The 18,817-nt window shown below is 40.3% G+C and overlaps 1 protein-coding gene across 9 annotated transcripts in view; it reads right to left on the reverse strand.

Moving 5' to 3' along the window:
• PLCE1 (phospholipase C epsilon 1) overlaps nucleotides 1-18,817 on the reverse strand; it is a 324,949-nt gene that overhangs the window by 24,671 nt on the left and 281,461 nt on the right. For all 9 annotated transcript variants that reach the window (XM_075130951.1, XM_075130953.1, XM_075130952.1 and 6 more), the window contains 4 exons: nucleotides 15,412-15,529; nucleotides 8,853-8,984; nucleotides 7,576-7,869; nucleotides 6,158-6,321 (listed from right to left, as the gene is read on the reverse strand). In XM_075130951.1, the coding sequence (XP_074987052.1) occupies nucleotides 6,158-6,321; nucleotides 7,576-7,869; nucleotides 8,853-8,984; nucleotides 15,412-15,529 (708 nt within the window). The remainder of the gene's footprint in view (nucleotides 1-6,157; nucleotides 6,322-7,575; nucleotides 7,870-8,852; nucleotides 8,985-15,411; nucleotides 15,530-18,817) is intronic.

Below are 18,817 nucleotides of genomic sequence, written 5' to 3' on the forward strand. Positions count from 1 at the left end.
TTCTGCATATAAAACCCAGGGCCAGTGTTAAGGGTTAGCAAGCAGGGCAAGTGACCAGGGCTCCAACCACAGGGGGCACTGTGAAGCTAAGTTCCTCAAGCTTTGGTTTCAGCCCCAGGTAGTGGGGCTTGGGGCCCTGGGCTGCAGTCCTGTGTGGTGGGGCTTTGGCTTTCTGCCTTGGGCCCTAGCAAGTTTAACACTGGCCATGTTTGGATGACCCCTGAAACTGCATGCAGCCCTCCAGGGGGCCTCGGACCCCTGGTTGAGAACCACTGATCTAAGGGATACAGGAGTTCAGAAGAGCTGGCAATTTCTCAAAGAGACAGTATTAAAAGCACAACTGCAAACTACCCTGATGTGACGGAAAGGATAGGAAGAATAGTAAGAGGCCAATATGGCTCCTTCAGGAGCTCTTCAATGACCTGAAAATCAAAAACAAATTTACAAAAAGTGGAAAAATGTATAAATTGCTAAGGATGAGTACAAAAGAATAGTACAAGCATGTAGGGCACAAAATGAGATACATCTAGCAAGGGATACAAAAGGCAATAAGTACTGGTTATTTCACTACATTAGGAGCAAGAGAAAAATTAAGGAAAGTGTACGTCCTCTACTTAACAAGGAAGGAGAGCTAATAATGAACGACATCAAGAAGGCTGAGGGGTTTAATGCCTGTTTTGTTCCGCCTTCACTAAAAAGGTGGTGATCAGATACTCAGCACAATTAATATTAACAACAAGGGGGAAGGAATGCAAGCCAAAACAGGGAAAGAACAGGTTAAAGAATATGGAGATAAGTTAGATGTATTCAAGGTGGCAGGGCCTGAAGAAATTCATCCTTGAGGAACTAGCTGCGGCAATCCTGGAACCGTTAGTGATTATCTTTGAGAACTCATGGAAGATGAGTGAGCTCCCAGAGGACTGGAAAAGGCCAAACACAGTACTTATTTTTGAAAAGGGGAAGAAAGAGGACTCAGGGACTATGGTGCAGTCAGCCTAACTTCAATACATGGAAAGGCACTGTAACAAATTATTAAACAATCCATTTGTAAGCATTTTCTAGATGGTTATATGGAATAGCCAGCATGGATTTGTCAAGAAGAAAGCATGCCAAACCAACCTAATTTCCTTCTTTGACAGGAATACTGGCCTAGTGGATATATCTTGATTTTAGTAAGGCTTTTGACACAGTCCCACATGACAGTCTCATAAGCAAACTAGGGAAATGTGGTCTAGATGAAATTATTATTATAAGATGGGTGCACAGCCAGTTGAAAGACTGTATTCAGAGTAGTTACCAATGGTTCACTGTCAAACTGAGAGGGTGTATTTAGTGGGGTCCTCCAGGGGTCAGTCCTGGGCCTGGTACTATTCAATATTTTCATTAATGACTTGGTTAATGAAGTGAAGAGGATGCTTATAAAATTTGCAGATGACACCAAACTGGCAGGGGTTGGAAGCACTTTGGAGGTCAAGATTGTAATTCAGAAAGATATTGACAAATTGAAGAACTGATCTGAATTAGACAAGATGACATTCAATAACGACAAGTACAAAGTATCTTACTTAGGAAGGAAAAATCAAAAGCATAACACCAAAATGGGGAATAACTCGCTAGGCAGTAGCACTGCTGACAAGGATCTGGGTGTTTTAGTGGATCACAAACTGAATAGCAGTCACTAATGTGATGCAGTTGTGAAAAAGGCTAATATTCTGGGGTCTGTTAACAGGAGTGTAATACAGAGGAGGCGATTATCCCTCTTTCCTGGGCACTGGTGAGGCCTCAGCTGTATTACTGTATCTAGTTCTGGGCATCACACTTCAAGAAAGATGTGGAAAAATTGGAAATAGTTCAGAGAAGAGCAACTAAAATGATAAAAGGTTTAGAAAACTTGACCTATGCGGAAAGTTAAAAACCTGGGCATGTTTAGTCTTGGGGAAAGAAGACTGAGGGGGTGACGTGATCACAGTCTTCAAATGTGTTAAGGGTTGTTACAAAGAGGACTGTGATCAATTGTTCTCCATGTCCACTGAAGGTAGGACAAGAAACAACAGGCTTAATCTACAGCAAGGGAGATTTAGGTTAGATATTAGGAAAAACTTACTAACTATAAGAGTAGTTAAGTTTTGGAACAAGCTTCCAAGGGAGACTATGGAATCCTCCTCATTGGAGGTTTTTAAGAACAGGTTGGACAAACACCTGTCAGGGATGATCCAGGTTTACTTGGTCCTGCCTCAGCACTGGGGGCTGGACTTGCTGATTTCAATGCCCCTTTCAGCCCTACATTTCTATGATTCAATAATTGCCCTGGGGTTGCTGTTCCAAAAGCGTAACAGAGCTGGCTGAGTAAGGACTGGTTGAAAAGGGAGCTGGCTGGGACTGGGAAGCTGCAAGAAGCACGATTATCAGAGACCCCTGGGAGGCTGAGCTAGGCTGAATAAGGAGCTGAGGGAGTTCAGCTGATGGGGAGGGACCCAGGAGAGAGAAGCTAGGGAGAGTTCCCTGTCCCTCAGAAGGGCCTCAAAGAAGGTCCAGTATTTGGGATTGTCTGTGGCCAGAAAGCATAGCTACAGGAGCAGGGCCACTTCCTATGGTGGGGCCCTAGAGTGGAGAGGAACCCCCAATCTAGGGTCTGTGAATACCAGGGAATGAGATACAAGCAGAAGGGTAGTTTAAGTCGTATTTGGATTCCCAGCAGTCAGTCAGTATCCTGATGGGGGGAGGAGCCCAGAAGGGGCAAAGGACCTTTTGTTTAGAATTAAGCTCGGGTGGTGTGAAAAAAAATGTTTTTCAGCTGAACCCTAGAAGGGGACTGAACCCCAGAAAGGGAGCTGAACTGCTGTGTGACTTGGGCAAAGGGCCGAGGCAAAGAAGACCCAGTGAGAGAGTCCAGAGATGACACTGGTCATCAGAGCCGAGAAGATGGCCACCCGAGGGGTGTGAGAGGTGCAGTCCCATGCATTGCCATGTCTCGGTACAAAAGGCAGATTACACTGAAGACAAGTGCAAGTAAAAGTAATATTGTGGACCATTTGAGAGTTCCTGAACAGTGACTCTACATATGCTGGTCCTGGCAGGTTATAATAAAAGCCCCAAAGACAAGCATAGGTAAAACTATTGTTCAACAGCCCTATATTCCTGGTGTTTTTAAAGGTAACATAAAGCTGATGAACGACAGCTCTACATGCTTTTGCTAGGACTACGTAAAAGAGAAGCAGTAACACATGCAAAGCTATTATGCATCAGCCATCTACTATTGATTTTACACTATGGTATCGATACGACTATGATAAATTTGGCTCGAGCGACCAGACTTCTTTACTCCATTGACATACCCTGCAGTCGGCCATTTTCCACACTGGCCAGGTACAGACAGTCGAGAAGTGCACGTCCCTTCGGTTCAGGGGGTGTGGATCAGGTACAACCGATGAGACACACACACACTCCCGTGCCTTCGCCTTTTTATCTGGTCTAACGGCTGTGTTTTAGAACAGACCAACCAATCAGGGTGGGCCACATTGTTTATGTGGTTGCCCTAATTGTATAATTGATGCATATTAAATTTTAAGGCCTATTTATTTTCTGTAGCCAATTAGATTTTGAATGTGGGTAATTTTGTATTGATAAGTATATATGAGTCAGCATAAATCGCTATCTGGTTGCCTCGTTTCCTGACCACAAGTCACAAGCGTAAGCTTTATTTTTGCAAGGCTTGCATTTTGCGGAATACGGAAGTTTGAGGCCTAACATTTGCAATACTTCTATTTTGTTCAAGCTTGACATGACAGTTGTTCAATTTATTCACAGGTACGTAGGGGCACCTTAGGGGTAAGCACTCATGTCAACAAGGGGAAACAGTGAAAAACACTATAAGCATAGTGCTGTCAATGCACAAATAAACAAACTAGAGAATTCCCCCCCCCCCACCCCCAGTAACTGCTTTTAGTTATACTGATCTTAGTTATTACAAGTCATTATTCTGTACCAAATGACTGGAGGATAGCTAACGTGATGCCAATTTTTAAAAAGGGCTCCAGAGGTGATCCCAGCAATTACAGGCCTGTAAGCCTGACTTCAGTACTGGGCAAACTGTTTGAAACTATAGTAAAGTAAAAAACTGTCAGACACACAGATGAACATAATTTGTTGGTGAAGGGTCAACATGGTTTTTGTAAAAGGAAATCATGCCTCACCAATCTACTAGAATTCTTCGAGGGGGTAAACAAGCATGTGGACAAGGGGGATCCAGTGGATATAGTGTACTTAGATTTTCAGAGAGCCTTTGACAAGGTCCCCAGATAAGGTGTCATGGGATAAGAGGAAAGGTCCTCTCATGGATCTGTAACTAGTTAAAGGATAGGAAACAAAGTGTAGGACTAAATCGTCAGTTTTCAGAATGGAGAGACATAAATAATGGTGTCCCCCAAGGGTTTGTACTGGTACCAGTCCTATTCAACATATTCATAAATGATCTGGAAAAAAGGGGTAAACAGTGAGGTGGCAACATTTTCAGATGATACAAAACTACTCAGGATAGTTAAGTCCGAGGCACACTGCAAAGAGCTACAATAGGATCTCATAAAACTGGGTGACGGGCAACAAAATGGCAGGTGAAATTCAAGGTTAATAAATGCAAAGAAATGCACATTGGAAAACATAATCCCAACTATACATATAAAATGATGGGGTCTAAATTAGCTGTTACCACTCAAGAAAGAGATCTTGGAGTCATTGTGGACAGTTCTCTGAAAACATCCACTCAGTGTGCAGCGGCAGTCAAAAAAGAAACTGATTGTTGGGAATCATTAAGAAAGGGATAGATAATAAGACAGAAAATATCATATTGCCTCTATATAAATCCGTATGTGCAGATGTGGTCGCCCCGTCTCAAAAAAACATATATAGCTCTACCCCGATATAACACGATCCGACATAGCACGAATTCGGATATAACGTGGTAAAGCATTTCCCCTCCTCCCCTCTCCCTGCCAGGCTTGCGCAAACCTGGGAGGGAGGGGGGAGAAGTGGAGTGGCAGCGCGCTCAGGGGAGGAAGTGGAGCAGAGGTGAGCTGGGGCTGGGGGAGGGCCGCAGCAAGTAACCTGGGTGCTCCAGCCCTGGAGTTGGCACCTATGGCGGCAGCGTGTCTGGCTCTGACACGCTACTCTGAGTGGTGTGTTAAGGGGGCCGGGCTAGGGGGGTGGATAAGGGGCAGAGGGTCTTGGAAGGCGGTCAGGGGACAGGGGGGGTTTGGATGGGTCGAGGGTTCTGAGGGGTCAGTCAGGGGGCAGGAAGTAGGTCGAGGTTGGATAGGGTGCAGGGCCAGGCTGTTTGGGGAGGCATAGCAAGTTCGATATAACGCAGTTTCACCTATAACGCGGTACGATTTTTTGGCTCCCGAGGACTACGTTATATTGGGGTAGAGGTGTATTGGAATTGGAAAAGGTTCAGAAAAGGGCAACAAAAATGATTACGGGTATGGAACGGCTGTGGAGAGATAAGAAGACTGAGACTTTTCAACTTGGAAAAGTGATGACTAAGGGGGGATATGATTGACATCTATAAAATCATGACTGGTATGGAGAAAGTAAATAAGGAAGTATTATTTACTCCTTCTCATAACACAAGAACTAGGGGCTCATCAAATGAAATTAATAGGCAGCAGGTTTAAAACAAATGAAAGGAAGTGTTTTTTCACACAACGCACGGCAAATTTGTGGAACTCTGTACCAGAGGATGTTGTGAAGGCCAAGCCTATAACAGGGTTCAAAAAAGAACTAGATTAGTTCATGGAGCATAGGTCCATCAATGGCTATTAGCCAGGGTGAGAAGGGATGATGTCCCTAGCCTCTGTTTGCCAGAAGCTGGGAATGGGCGACAGGGGATGGATCACTTGATGATTACCTGTTCTGTTCATTCCCTCTGGGGCACCTGGCATTGGCCACTGTCAGAAGACAGGATACTGGGCTAGATGGACCTTTGGTCTGACCCAGTATGGCCGTTCTTATGTTCTAATTATTATAGAATATATTAATATAGAAGTGTGGTTGATGGGATCCTTTTAGGGCTGAAGTTATATGACATCCAGTTTGAATATTTAGCTTTTAATATTAAATATTAATATTTTAAATATATAGCATTCCCTTAAAATGTACTTACTGTTAAAGAATATATAGCTGGCTCTATATTATACAGATCTCGGTCTAATGGAGAAAATTGCTGGTACATTGGACAGTTCTTGTCCCACAGAACAGGGGGTTTCAAAACACACCCACAGCCACCATTCGCCTCAAACATTGCTGCATTAAGATGCAGAGGGAGATCTGCAAAAGTAAAGCAGTCACAACTGAAAAATAGTGAAAATTCAATAGAAAGACAGCAAAATGTGGGTTTTTTAAAGATTACTGTTAAAACTGAATTGACAGTATAAAACTAATATTAAATTTCTTGGGACAGCTTTAACTTACATATCCAAGTTGCCCAAATAGTTTATACTTTAAAAAATAAGGATTTTCCAGTTTCACCCATTTTCTAGTTTTTGTTCTATTTTGGACTTGGCCATACCCACTAACAATACCTAGCAAGTTTCCTGAGATTTTCCCAAAAATCTAGGATGAAAAAAAAAAAAAAAGGATTGTGTAATTTGAAATCAGCTGAATGGAGCAACTTTTTATGAAAACCCAAAAGGTAAGGGAGCATAAGTAGGGATAGAATATAGCCCAAAGATTGTAACCAACACTGCATCAGTACTCAGACTTTGTTCCAGAGGAGTCATTTCTAGGATAAGGGAATTTAGTGTCTTTGTATACTTAAAAAGTTACTATAAATGATATTGTGGCTACAGCACTGTAAAAGTGCTGGATTCCAGCCAATTATGGTATCTGTGGGTGCAGTGCTCTAGGCACTTCCACGTCAACAGTGAGGCAGAAGACCTACCAAATTAGGCACAGAATTCCAGTATTCTGGAAGCAGTAATTCACATAGGCTAGATTGCTTTTAGCCTTAACATGGTTGCAAAAGGAAGTAAATGCAGGTAACCCCCCCCCCCCCCCAGGTCTCAAATGACCACGTGGAATTTTATCCAAATCATCTGTCTCCCTCCTGAGTACAGTGCAGGGTATGATGTTCTCTGCGGCAAGCAAGTGGGTGAGGAAGGTTGGTTGGTTGGGCATGTGTTGGGAAGGAAGATGCACCCTTTCAAGAGCTGGCATAAATTACCTCCCTGGGAACAAAAGGGGAGCACGGGATGAATTGTGCTTGTTAGAGTCACAATTTCTCCCAGGACTATTTCTGGGGTGGTGCCCTTATGCAACACCTCTTATTCAGGCTGTGCTAATGGATACAATCTGGTCCCTATTCTCTATGAGTTACCACCCAGGTATATATTTACTCAAAACTTTTTCAAGTACAGTATCTTTGCCAAATAATCCAACATCTGTTTAATAAATCCACAAATACAGACGATGGTAAGATAAAGGAATATTATGGTAAATACAGTTTCATAATTAAAGAAGCACTTATTTGATGATTAAAATGTACATAAATATATATTACTAGAGGAATTATTCTACCCGTACCATCAGTTTGATAGTTAACTGCCACTAGCTGTATTCCATGGAGCCAGAATATAAGGGGATGGGGGTTTGAAGAGTCAATGCGTGTGGCAGCAGGATATGTTCTCAATAGCTGACATGTGGTATGCTCAATCAGTTTCTGAGAATATCGTCTGCACAGACGTTTGGCAGCATTCTCATTCAGTGAAGAGATATGATAACATTTAGGTGTCCTTATGATAGCACTGAGAGAAGTTGTATGGTTGAAAGGAGGAGAACAAAGTTCTTCCCAGGTTTGCCGGGCACCCTCAAAAGGACCTGGAAAATAAACATTAATCTCAAATTATAGCTGCAGATCCTCAGACCTCAAGCATCAGTTTTTTCCTGTGAAGTATATTTATGTATTTTGGATGGGGTAAAAATAAATGATCTCTAGAAACCACACTGTTCACATAGATATCACTTTTCTTTCTTCATGTGCAGTAAGAGCAATTAGTGAGAGACTACATAATGGTTAAATACTGATACTGTAACTAGGCATGTATTAAAAGGTATTTCCATAAATAAGTATTTGAATATCATTTCCTTGAATTAAATGAGTACATATTTAATGTGGTATTTAATGTGTGAGACTATCTTAACAGTTTGAAATGAGTCTTGACTCTTAATTCATTGCTGGAAACCTTTATAATATTGCTAGTACGCTGCTTGGAATATAGAGATTGTTTAAATGGAAAGAATATAAAATTTCTTTAAGACTACTATGTCACTTTCAAACTTTACTATACAACCTGCAGTAAAAGATGGAGGACCAAATTCTTTGCTGATTTATATCCCTTGCAGCCCCACTGAAGTTTGCACCAAGTCTAAGTGCAGGATTTTGCCTAAAGACTATGGGGAAGCTTTTCAAGACATAAAATGGCAGTCAGCTGTTTAACTGTCGTTTGCACCTGTGAAAATCTCCTCCCGTACCTTTTAATATATAAACTTGATCCTAAGGTACATGTTCAAGCTATAAGATACAAATATTTTAGTTGTGAATCAATCATTCTCATCAGTAATTTTTAACTGACTAACTTTATACCTCCAGAAAATTAATCCTATACTAACATTCTATACCCTACAGTTGATTCTTTATAAAGAAGTTATTGTAATAGCTGCATTATTAATGAAAAGTGATTCAAAAATTCAAGAGCAGCATGCACACAGTAAATTGTTTGATCTTTAACATCTTGATCTGGTGTATGTGTTGGACTACAGAGTCATTCCACGTGATTGGTGAAAGAAGATCCTGACTTTACCTTTTCCAGATGCTTTGGCAAGTGTTGCTGGCTCCCCAGGGCTTAGTCTGCCAGGATTGTTGCCAAAAATGGACTTCCTGCTTTTTCTTTCCTTTCCTCTGCTAGAGCCAGATGGGTTTAGCGTTGACAGGCCTGTTCCCATAAAAGTAAAATAAATAAGCCAAAAAACATGACCAAGAGGGCATGACATTTTCCATCATTTTTCACTTTATTCTTTGAGGCACTAATACTAAAGTAGCACACAGGACAACTAGCATATGATTCCCAGTAACTGAGTCTAACTATATTTACAATCATCAAGAAGATGATATACAATGCAACACAGGAAAAAAAAATCTTTGTGACATAACTGTTGCCTGAGATTTATTTTTGGCTGGAGAACAGGAAGTGATTTAAGTCTTGTATTACAGAATAGCCCCAATGACTTTCAAAACAAATTCTACAATGAACAGTCACAATAAACTCAGACCTAAAAAATAATGCGACCCATCAGAGATCTAACCTGTTTTTCCGGTAAATCAAAACATACAAGTATACCATATCATGGTACTGACACACTGTAGGCAAGGACACTGACTATGTGTTCAAATGAACCTGACAAAAAGGACTAAATTTGATGTAAGGACAATCCCAAAGAATCGTAGGGTAAAATACTAGTTGACCCATGAGTCTTTTCGAGTCCATCTTATATTATATTAAAACTACTATTTATAACTCATATTTCAACCATGGAAAATATTTGTAAGTGTGGAAAATCTTTTAATCCCTTAATGATTATGACCCGTTTTGAGATACTCAGATGAAAAGCACTATAATAAATATTATTATTCTATATACATATATTCAAAACAAAACAATCATTAAGGACATGATCTAAACTCCACTGAAATCAATGGATTCCATTTCCACTGATTTAAATGCCTTTCCATTGATTTCAGTGGGTTTTGGTCAGATCTAAGTGAAATACAAAGTAAAAATACATCAAGGAGCTCTTTTGACATCAGTTCAACACTGAAAGCCAGATGAAGAATGCTATTGGAACTCCACGACATACCTGTAACTTACATTTTTCTTAATTTTTTATTAAAATTTGAAAAAAAATTATTGCACAAAGAAATGTAAATTGAAAACTTAAGTTACAATAGAAGAAAATACTGAATTTACACTGAAAATTAATATTTTAACTACTAATTTGAAGCTTAGTAGAAGTTGGATTCTGCTCCTCTGAACTCAACCTATTGCAGTTTAGCAATGAGGTCTCAATCCTTCAAATGCTTTTGCACATACTGAATGAAGTTAAGCACATCATTTCAATGGAGCCACTCATGGCTTCCAAGGTCCATAGCTCTGGGGCAGCCCCGCCAGGCCAGGGCTTCCAGCCTTCGTGACAGAGCTGGGAATCTGAGTTCCACTGTTTGGCTCCCAGCTCCGCAGCAGGGAGACTGGGAAACATGAGAACCTCAGTTTGAGTCAGGAAATCCTGGAAGTGCCCAGGGTTTTCAGATTTCCAGGCCAGCTGGCTCCCTGTGCTGCCTGCTTGGGAATTGGGCTGCATGGGGAGCCACTTGGCCCCCAAGTCTAGAAGTCCTGGGTCCCCTGGCCTGGGACAGTTCAGGTTGGGGCTGCCCAGGAGTCACAGACCATGAGACAGACTCCAACAGCTGTTCACTGGAAGCAATGAAACTGACAAGAATGTCAGTTTCACTTAGCAGCTGCAGCAGTCCCAGGGATCATGCCTTGTTTAGGAAACACCATGCTTTGGTGTTTCCATTTTTTTATTTTTAAGATGTCCAATTTGCAGGAGATTTCAAAATATCAAAAATTTCCCACAAACTGGAAATCTCTAGTTTTGTCCAGTTCTACCCACTATTAACCAAGAGACAAAATGAAGGAAACAGATATTTTTGTAAAATGAAGATGCTATAAAAATAAGTACTTCAACTCTAATATCCTGTGCATTGGCTAGTACAACTGGGAGAATTATCTGTGTTAAACATAGCTACCTATATTAGAATAATAATCAGCTGCAAAATAAAACTTCAGATGATTTAGGAAGAACATGGAGCAACTGATAACTCACAGCAGACTTCTGGCCTTTTCAATATGTATTTGGCCAGATCCTGGACCTTGATATAGCACATTAGCACTACTCCAGCAGCACAAAGTATCTGTAAAACTGGGGTTACTTGTTACTTGGTTAATTTCCAGGTTGTGTAGAGGCTGCATAGCCAGCCCTATACCACCTCTTCTTCTGAGTCCCTGACACACAGGGCATGACCAGAGCATGTCCTGATGTCCTGAATGGTCCTTTGGTGGCCATCTGTAGCCAGGAGAAAACTAGAGCAGTGCTAAAGCTGCTCTAAGTTGCGCCTGAGGCCAGCCCAGCCCATGGCCAAGAGCATAAAAGGTGGTACAAAGTGGATGTCACCTGGACCCTAGAACTGGGCCCACTGGGTGCATTAATTTTTTCTGGTGTTGGGTCCTTTCCACATTGGAGGATTAAGTAAGGTCTCACAGGAGCAAAACTTGTGGCAGTCAAGTCTTATGTTTCAAGCCCTTGTTGTGGAGACAGTCACTGAGGAAACAGACTAACCTGTTACCTAATTATTGGAGGGCAAAGCAAAACATTAGGGTAAGTTGAGCCCTAGCCACATGTGATGGTTCAGGGGCAAACTGCATCTGTGATCTGTCCCCCAGTCTCTCCTTTAGGCACCTTTTCCAAGTGACAGGGCCTCTACTTGCTGCACTCTTCCCACAATGGCACTCTTTGGATTGGATCAATGGTCAACAACACTCCTTATTCCCACTCTACTGTCACAGTTATAGGACCTTTCGAGTGCACCCCTCAGGTGACAGGTTTCTCTACCTTTCCCTCTCTCCTGGTGGAACTCCATGGCTTTATCACTCCTAGACTGGATCCCTGAATGCAACTCCCTGATTCCAACTTTGCTAAGATGACAGACACAGCTGTCTCTCTGGGAGCCTTTGACCACTGGCTGATTAAGGTGACTCAGCACAGCTCCTTCCAAAGGGACATAATGTCCATTCACAGAGAGTTTCATAACAAACAGAGGAAAAGGTTAAAACCACAAAAGTTCTGCCTGCCTGGGTCCTGTCTAGAGTTCATCACCTCTCTCAAAGCATAAGTCAGCCCAACTGCCTCCGACACATCCCACAAAGCCCTGCTGCATGCTCTGCCTATTTCAGTCCCTCTTGCAGAGTCTCTCCCTTAGCAGCTGCAAACAAGTCATTCTCCCTTTCTCTCTAGGCAGGGATTTTTCAGTGGAGCATTGTTCTTTTGATCTTAAACTCTGACCTTGGCAAAACAGCAGCGTAACATTCGGCTGGCACCTAGGAAGAGCATCTTCATCATTTTGTAGCTCAGCCATCGCCCCCTGGAAGTTGTTTATCCAAAGATGTCTTAGCTGTGACAGCGGTTTGTTTCCTGGCTTTTCCTAACCACCCCTTTTAATTCAACTCCATGTAATCGGACAGGTAAAACGAGCAGGTAAAATGAGGTAACATTCATAATATTCATAGACATAATACAGACATCATTCTCGTTCTCCACACCATAAGCAATCAGAATGGATAAAATGCTTTCATGAATTAGAGGAGGGTACTATAATAAGTGCCAATCGACATGGGCTTATGGACAATATATGTTATCAAAGTCACAATCTCTTTTTCTGATGAGATTACAAATTGGTTTGATAAAGGTAACAGTGCTGATGTAATATACTTAGACTTCTGTAAGACACCACACAAACATTTTGATTAAGAAACTAGATCAATACAAGTTCAACATGGCACACATTAAATGGAATAAAAACTGACTAACTGATAGGTCTCAAAATGGAATTGTAATTGGCGAATGATCATCAACTGGTAACATTTCCAGAGGGATCCCACAGGAATCAATTCTTGGCCCTATCCTGTTTAACATTTTTATCAAGGGGAAGGAAGAAAACATGTTTGTTTTAGGATGTATAAACAGGGGAATATCAAGTAAAAGTAGGGAGGTTATATTACTGCTCTATTTGGCTCTGATGTAACCAATACTGGAATATTGTTCTGGTCATCAGAGCTTATTGCTCCCAAACCATAGTTACTATCTATTTCTTGGGAGTACAGGTTGTTGACCGGGTCACTGCATCAGGCAGCGTTCAAGTGTTAGCCTAGTTATTCACATTCACATCTGGAGTAATTCCCTTAGCTTTCACTTGATCATATGTTCTGGTGTCCACAATTCAAGAATGATGTTGATAAATTGGAGGGGGATTGGGAAGAGCTACAAAAATGATTAAAGAATTAAAAACATGCCTTATAGTGAAAGACTCAAGGAGCTCAATCTATGTAGTTTAATGAACAGAAGGTTAAGGGATGACTAGATCACAATTTAGAAATACCTACAGAACAGAAACTTGATAATAGAGGGCTCTTCAGCCTATCAGACAAAGGAACAACATGGCTGGAAGCTGACGCTTAACAAGTTCAGACTAGAAAGAAGTTGCAATTTTTTAACAGAGAGTTTAATTAACCAAAATTACCTAAGGGTTGGAACAATTTCCTAGGGTTGTTGTGGATTCTCCATCACTGAAAATGCTATTATCAAAATTGGACTTTTTTCTAAAAGATAAACTCTCGTTTTAACAAGAAATAATTCAAGGAAATCCTCTGGCCTGTGTTATACAGGAGGTCAGACAAGAGATGATAACAGTGGTCCCTTCTGGCCTTATGATCTAAGATTGGCTTCCTCAGAAAGAGCCAAATCATAAGTGCAAAACACAAAACAAGTAAAAGGGGCCAGAGGAAAGAAATCTTCTCTTTAGACTATACAGGAACAGCAAAGCCACCTTGCAGCCACTCCTGCTACTTCAGGATTACATTACCCCCACCCCCTCCCAACTTTTGCATCCTTTCCCCTCTCCAGAAGAAACTGGTCAGTACATCCACATAATTATGGATCCACCAGCCTTGTCCTCGTTTTTCTACTGCTCCAACCTCAATATTGTCTATTGGCTGGGGCCTGTGAAGTGTTTCCAGCTTCCTGTCCCCTTGCTGCACAGTGGAATCACATCAGTTGCACTGAGGTCAGGGACTCTATGTCCACAAAGAGAAGGGCAGGATTTTTCCCCAAAGGGGGGGGGGGCATATAAACGTTAACTTGGGAAAGCAGGCTTTATGGGTTCTAGCTATGCCTATAAAGTGTCCTCCCTGTGAAAGGAACTGATTTTTTTATTTGTCCTAATTACGTTTTGAATTAAAACAAAGGAGAAATTTAATTATGGCAAGTGAGTATTTATTTTCTAATTGAATTTTAGGAACATTTTAGAAAGTCAGAAATGTGTGTATTAAACTGTTTTGAGTAATTGAAACTGTATGAAAGATGGAAAATACTACTCTTTGCTCAGAAGAAAATAATGTTTGACTTGAAAGACAACTGGAATTATTTCACTGTAGATTATATTAAGGGGACAGCTAAATTAAAAATCACAAATCTTATTTTTTAACTTGCCATTGTTACAAGTTACACCTAACATTCATAAAACTAAGATTAGAGAAATGTTTCTCTCTAATTTTTCAATTTGCTTACCTTGACTTTGTGTAAATTAATATCAGATTATATTTCTTTTTGTATTAAATCCTAATGTGCAATAGTTGCCAATATTTCTCTAGAGAACTGTTCTATTAAAGAAGCTGAATTCTCATTTCAACAAACTATCAATTATGAACACTAAATTAGCAATTTAAAAAATGAGTTAGTATACAGAATGTACAGTATATTAGCCAAAATATGCTCATCCTCAGTGTTCTGTACTGAGCAAATGAAGACAAGTAATCTCAATTTCAGTTCCTCCACCTCCTACTGTTTTCCAATCCCTATCTCTCCACCACTACAGAATGAAACCCCTCCTACCTCTCTGTCCTCCTGCGGGATCACTGCTACATGCCTATCATGGGCCATTTTCTTCCTGCCACCCATCCACTTTACCTGGTCTGCTCTCCAGATGTTCTCTACTCCTGGTTCCATGCCAGTTTCCCTTTTAGCCTCATCCCCAATATGACCTCTCTCTCTCTCTCTCTCTCCCCATTCCCCAGCTGGTGTCTAGCCCAATTACTGGGTAATGAGGGATGTAGATAATAATGTCAGGGGTGCAGGTGAGAGGGAAGGCTTCTGGCAGTGGTGTGACAAGCTAACTTGGAACCTATTCTTAAAGAGTCCTGACCTGCTCCGCCTCCCAGAGGCTGCAAACTCTTCTTCAGACCTGGCACAGCAGCTCCTTAGGTGAAATTCTAATGAAAAGCCTTACAAAACAGCTTGTTCTTAGCTGTCAGTCAGATAGGAATTAGCCAGTTCACTACAGTTTAAGGGTTGGAGTACTTTTTCCCTCCATGACAAACGCAGCACATAGAATCGTCATCGTACAGAATCCATAACCACAAAAAGGCATATTCCCCACATACTACAGTTTGAATTCCGCAGTATAAGCAGTTACAATTATATCACTGTAATGTTCCAAAGATTTAGAAAATGTAAAGCAATAAGCATACTTACCAGGGAATTTCACAGCTTGACAATAGATGACAAGATCTGAGAGCTCTGGTGCTATCTGTCTACTTTCCTTCTTATTTTGTGGAAGATAAAATTCTTCACCCAGTTCCATGTCATAAACCTAAGTGACAATTCAAGTGATGTATAATACAAAAGGTTTGAAAATGAAAGTATTCTAGCATACCTCATATACACACTTGATGTGGTTTTATCACATTCAGCACACATGGTTCTATATCCTCACATAATGGATTTATGCATGCATCTATTTTTCCCATTCGTTACCATATATTAGTACTATTTGTATTGCAGTAGTACTCAAAATACACCTAGATAACTTTAAAAATCCGGCCCTAAGTTACTTCTGACTCATAGCACGAGTGAGACCTAAGCAGCTCATTTTCATTCAACAAGAATATATTCAATGAAGACAAATGCAAAGTACTACACTTAGGAAGGAAATACCAAATACACAACTACAAAATGGGGGATAAATGGCTAGCTGCTGGTGCTGCTCAAATGAAAAGGACGTGGGGGTTATACTGGATCAAAAACTGAATAGGAGTCACTGTGATGCAGTTGCGAAAAAGGCTAATATTCTGGGTTATATTAACAGCAGCATCCTCTGTAACACATGGGAGGTAATTATCCCACTCTACTCGGCACTGGTGAGGCCTAAGCTGGAGTATGGTGTTCAATTCTGGGTGCCAGACTTCAGGAAAGATGGGGACAAATTGGAGAGAGTTCAGAGAAGAGCAACAAAAATGACAAAGAGTTTAGAAAACCTGACTTATGAGGAAAGATTTTAAAAATGGGCATATGTAGTCTTGAGAAAAGAAAACTGAGGGGGGCCTGATAACAGTCTTCAAATATGTTAAAGGCTTTTATAAAGAGCACTGTGATAAATTGTTCTCCATGTCCAATGAAGATAGGCCAAGAAGAATTAATATGTAGCAAGGGAGATTTAGGTTAGATATTAGGAATAACTTTCTAACTATAAGGGTTGTTAAGCTCTGGAATAGGCTTCCAGTGGAGGTTGTAGAGTCTCTACCTTTGGAGGTCTTTAAGAAAAGGTTAGAGAAACACCTATCAGGGATGGTCCTACCTTAGCACTGGGGGCTGGACTTGATAACTTCTCAAGATCCCTTCCAGCACTACATTTCTATGATTCTGACGACGACACTTAAACTAATGTCTCCTCAAATAGGCTCATTCTCCACCCACACCCTCCACATCATTCTCCACACTATTTTTTTTATCCTGCACTCTTGAAAGCAGGAAACCAAGTATACGGAGGGCTTGAGACTTACTACCAGTCAGTATGAGGGTTCATACCTAGACCAGATATCCCAAAGAATGCAACACCCAATAATGACCTGGTCATTTATCTGGTCATTTATTTAAGTGACTAAATAAATGGGAGCTCAGCTCTTGAAAATATGGCCACTAGTATTTTACCTTACTTGTGCCCCCATGTAACCTCTGATCACACTTGTGGAGTGCAGCAGCCTTGCAATCCCTGCTCAACATGACACAAAGAGTAACAGTATTCCTTTATATATTAAGGAATCACCAGTCAAGACCCTGAAGGGAGGCTTTCCATCCTACACTTTATTTTTAACCCCTTTTCATACATGTTTATCCATAGGTAGGGAGCTTCACTCAGCGTAAAGTAGAAGTGTGTGATTCATTTTGTCTTTATGAACAGAATGTCTTTAAAAACCAGTTTCTCATTTTACTTTTTGTAAATTTTACTAAAAGCAAAATGCAATTTTGCCAGTTAACTGAAAAAGTTGTACAACATAATACGTGCATAGTTGAGAGGAGGGGAAGGTTGATGTTCAAGTTGAACTTCCAGCGATAATCTGGGAGGTGAGACTCCCTGAGTGCATGGGAATAGCTCACATTAACAATGGCAGAATGTATGCATAATCATTAAGGGGAGACCTACACTACCTGTTACAATCTGAATATCAACAAACAGCTGTGAGACTTTGTCACAATTGGAAAAAACCTCAGAGAGAAAGACAGTACAACAGCTGGAAGAAAATTCCATAGAAGGTCTTCTTTAAATGAGTGAAAAATTATTTCAAATTCATATATTTTTGGTTTTTTTGTTTGAAATACTAGTGAAGATATTTTTTCACATGCTCTTGATGGAAAACAAGAAGGGTGGGAAACTGCGGGATAGAATACAGCTGTCATGGCCAATGAATACGCCAGGAGAGATGTCTGGACATTTTAGCAAAATTGCACAAAAAGAAAATGGGTCAAAAGGGGCTGTTAAAAATGGGATGAACCAGCTGAAATAGTGAGAAAAAAATAAATGTAATCTTATGAATAAAGTTCCTTTTTGCCTGTAAAAGAAGACAATGCAAATATACACGCATCAGCACCATTTTTCTTCTAGTACGCATTTGAGGTAGAGAGACTCAGTTTTAATCACCTATCTGAGGCACTGTTTTATAAAGAGTATTGTCACATAAGCAAGCAAAATGGCAGAAGTTGGATTGTTAATGTGACAAATTAATACAGAAATTGACATTTCTTATGTTGAGCCAGTTTATATGCAGCCAATATACTGGTGAACTTTTTTTTTTAAACTGACTTGATTTCAAGATAATGGAATACCATTTAAAGGGAGTTTCGTAATTTTGTCAGGTTTGTTTCCCAGTGTTTATTTTTTAAAATCAATTTTTGAAAAAAAAGTTATTTATTGGTGTTGTTTTCACTTCAGATTGAAAGAGAAAGATGCACATAGAAATTCACGATATTCAATACCCTCCAGGAATATACTGAGTGTGGATTTCTCTATGTATCTCATAATATTAATATACGTATAAAATACGTTATGCTCTAATTATTACTGATTAACAACACAAAACTCACATAAACCTGGATCATTAATAAAAAAAGATTGCACAGATCTGTTCTAAATAAATGTATATTATCTTGATTTAAAACAGTATAAGATATATCTTTCAGGAAAAAGTCTAAAAGAGATTTTTCTTTTAAACTCTACTACGAAAACTATAATTTTAAATAATTATACTGATAAATTTATTGGCTTTCTTAAATGAATTGTGGACAGTGGGCCATATTTTGTCTTTGTTCTGTGCACAGAACTCCCATTGAACTAAATGGAAACAGTAAAGACTGAGTCAGTATACAGTGCACCCGAGCCTGGAAAAAATGTTCTGATGAGCCCAGCATTTTCAATATATCATGAGGAGTGTGTGTCAAAAATCAGTTCACAGTGAAGTACAATAATATCTGGTAAATTGCTTGGGTTTGGAAAAAAAGTAATCCTCAAATCTGATAAACAGCGTGTGTTCTATGGAATTACGATAATCATGAAGATAAAGCAAACTTTATAAGCTGCAGTTAAGTACTCTGCAAAACCATATGG

Source organism: Caretta caretta, chromosome 7 (genome assembly GCF_965140235.1).
Source record: "Caretta caretta isolate rCarCar2 chromosome 7, rCarCar1.hap1, whole genome shotgun sequence".
Classification (NCBI taxonomy): domain Eukaryota; kingdom Metazoa; phylum Chordata; order Testudines; family Cheloniidae; genus Caretta; species Caretta caretta.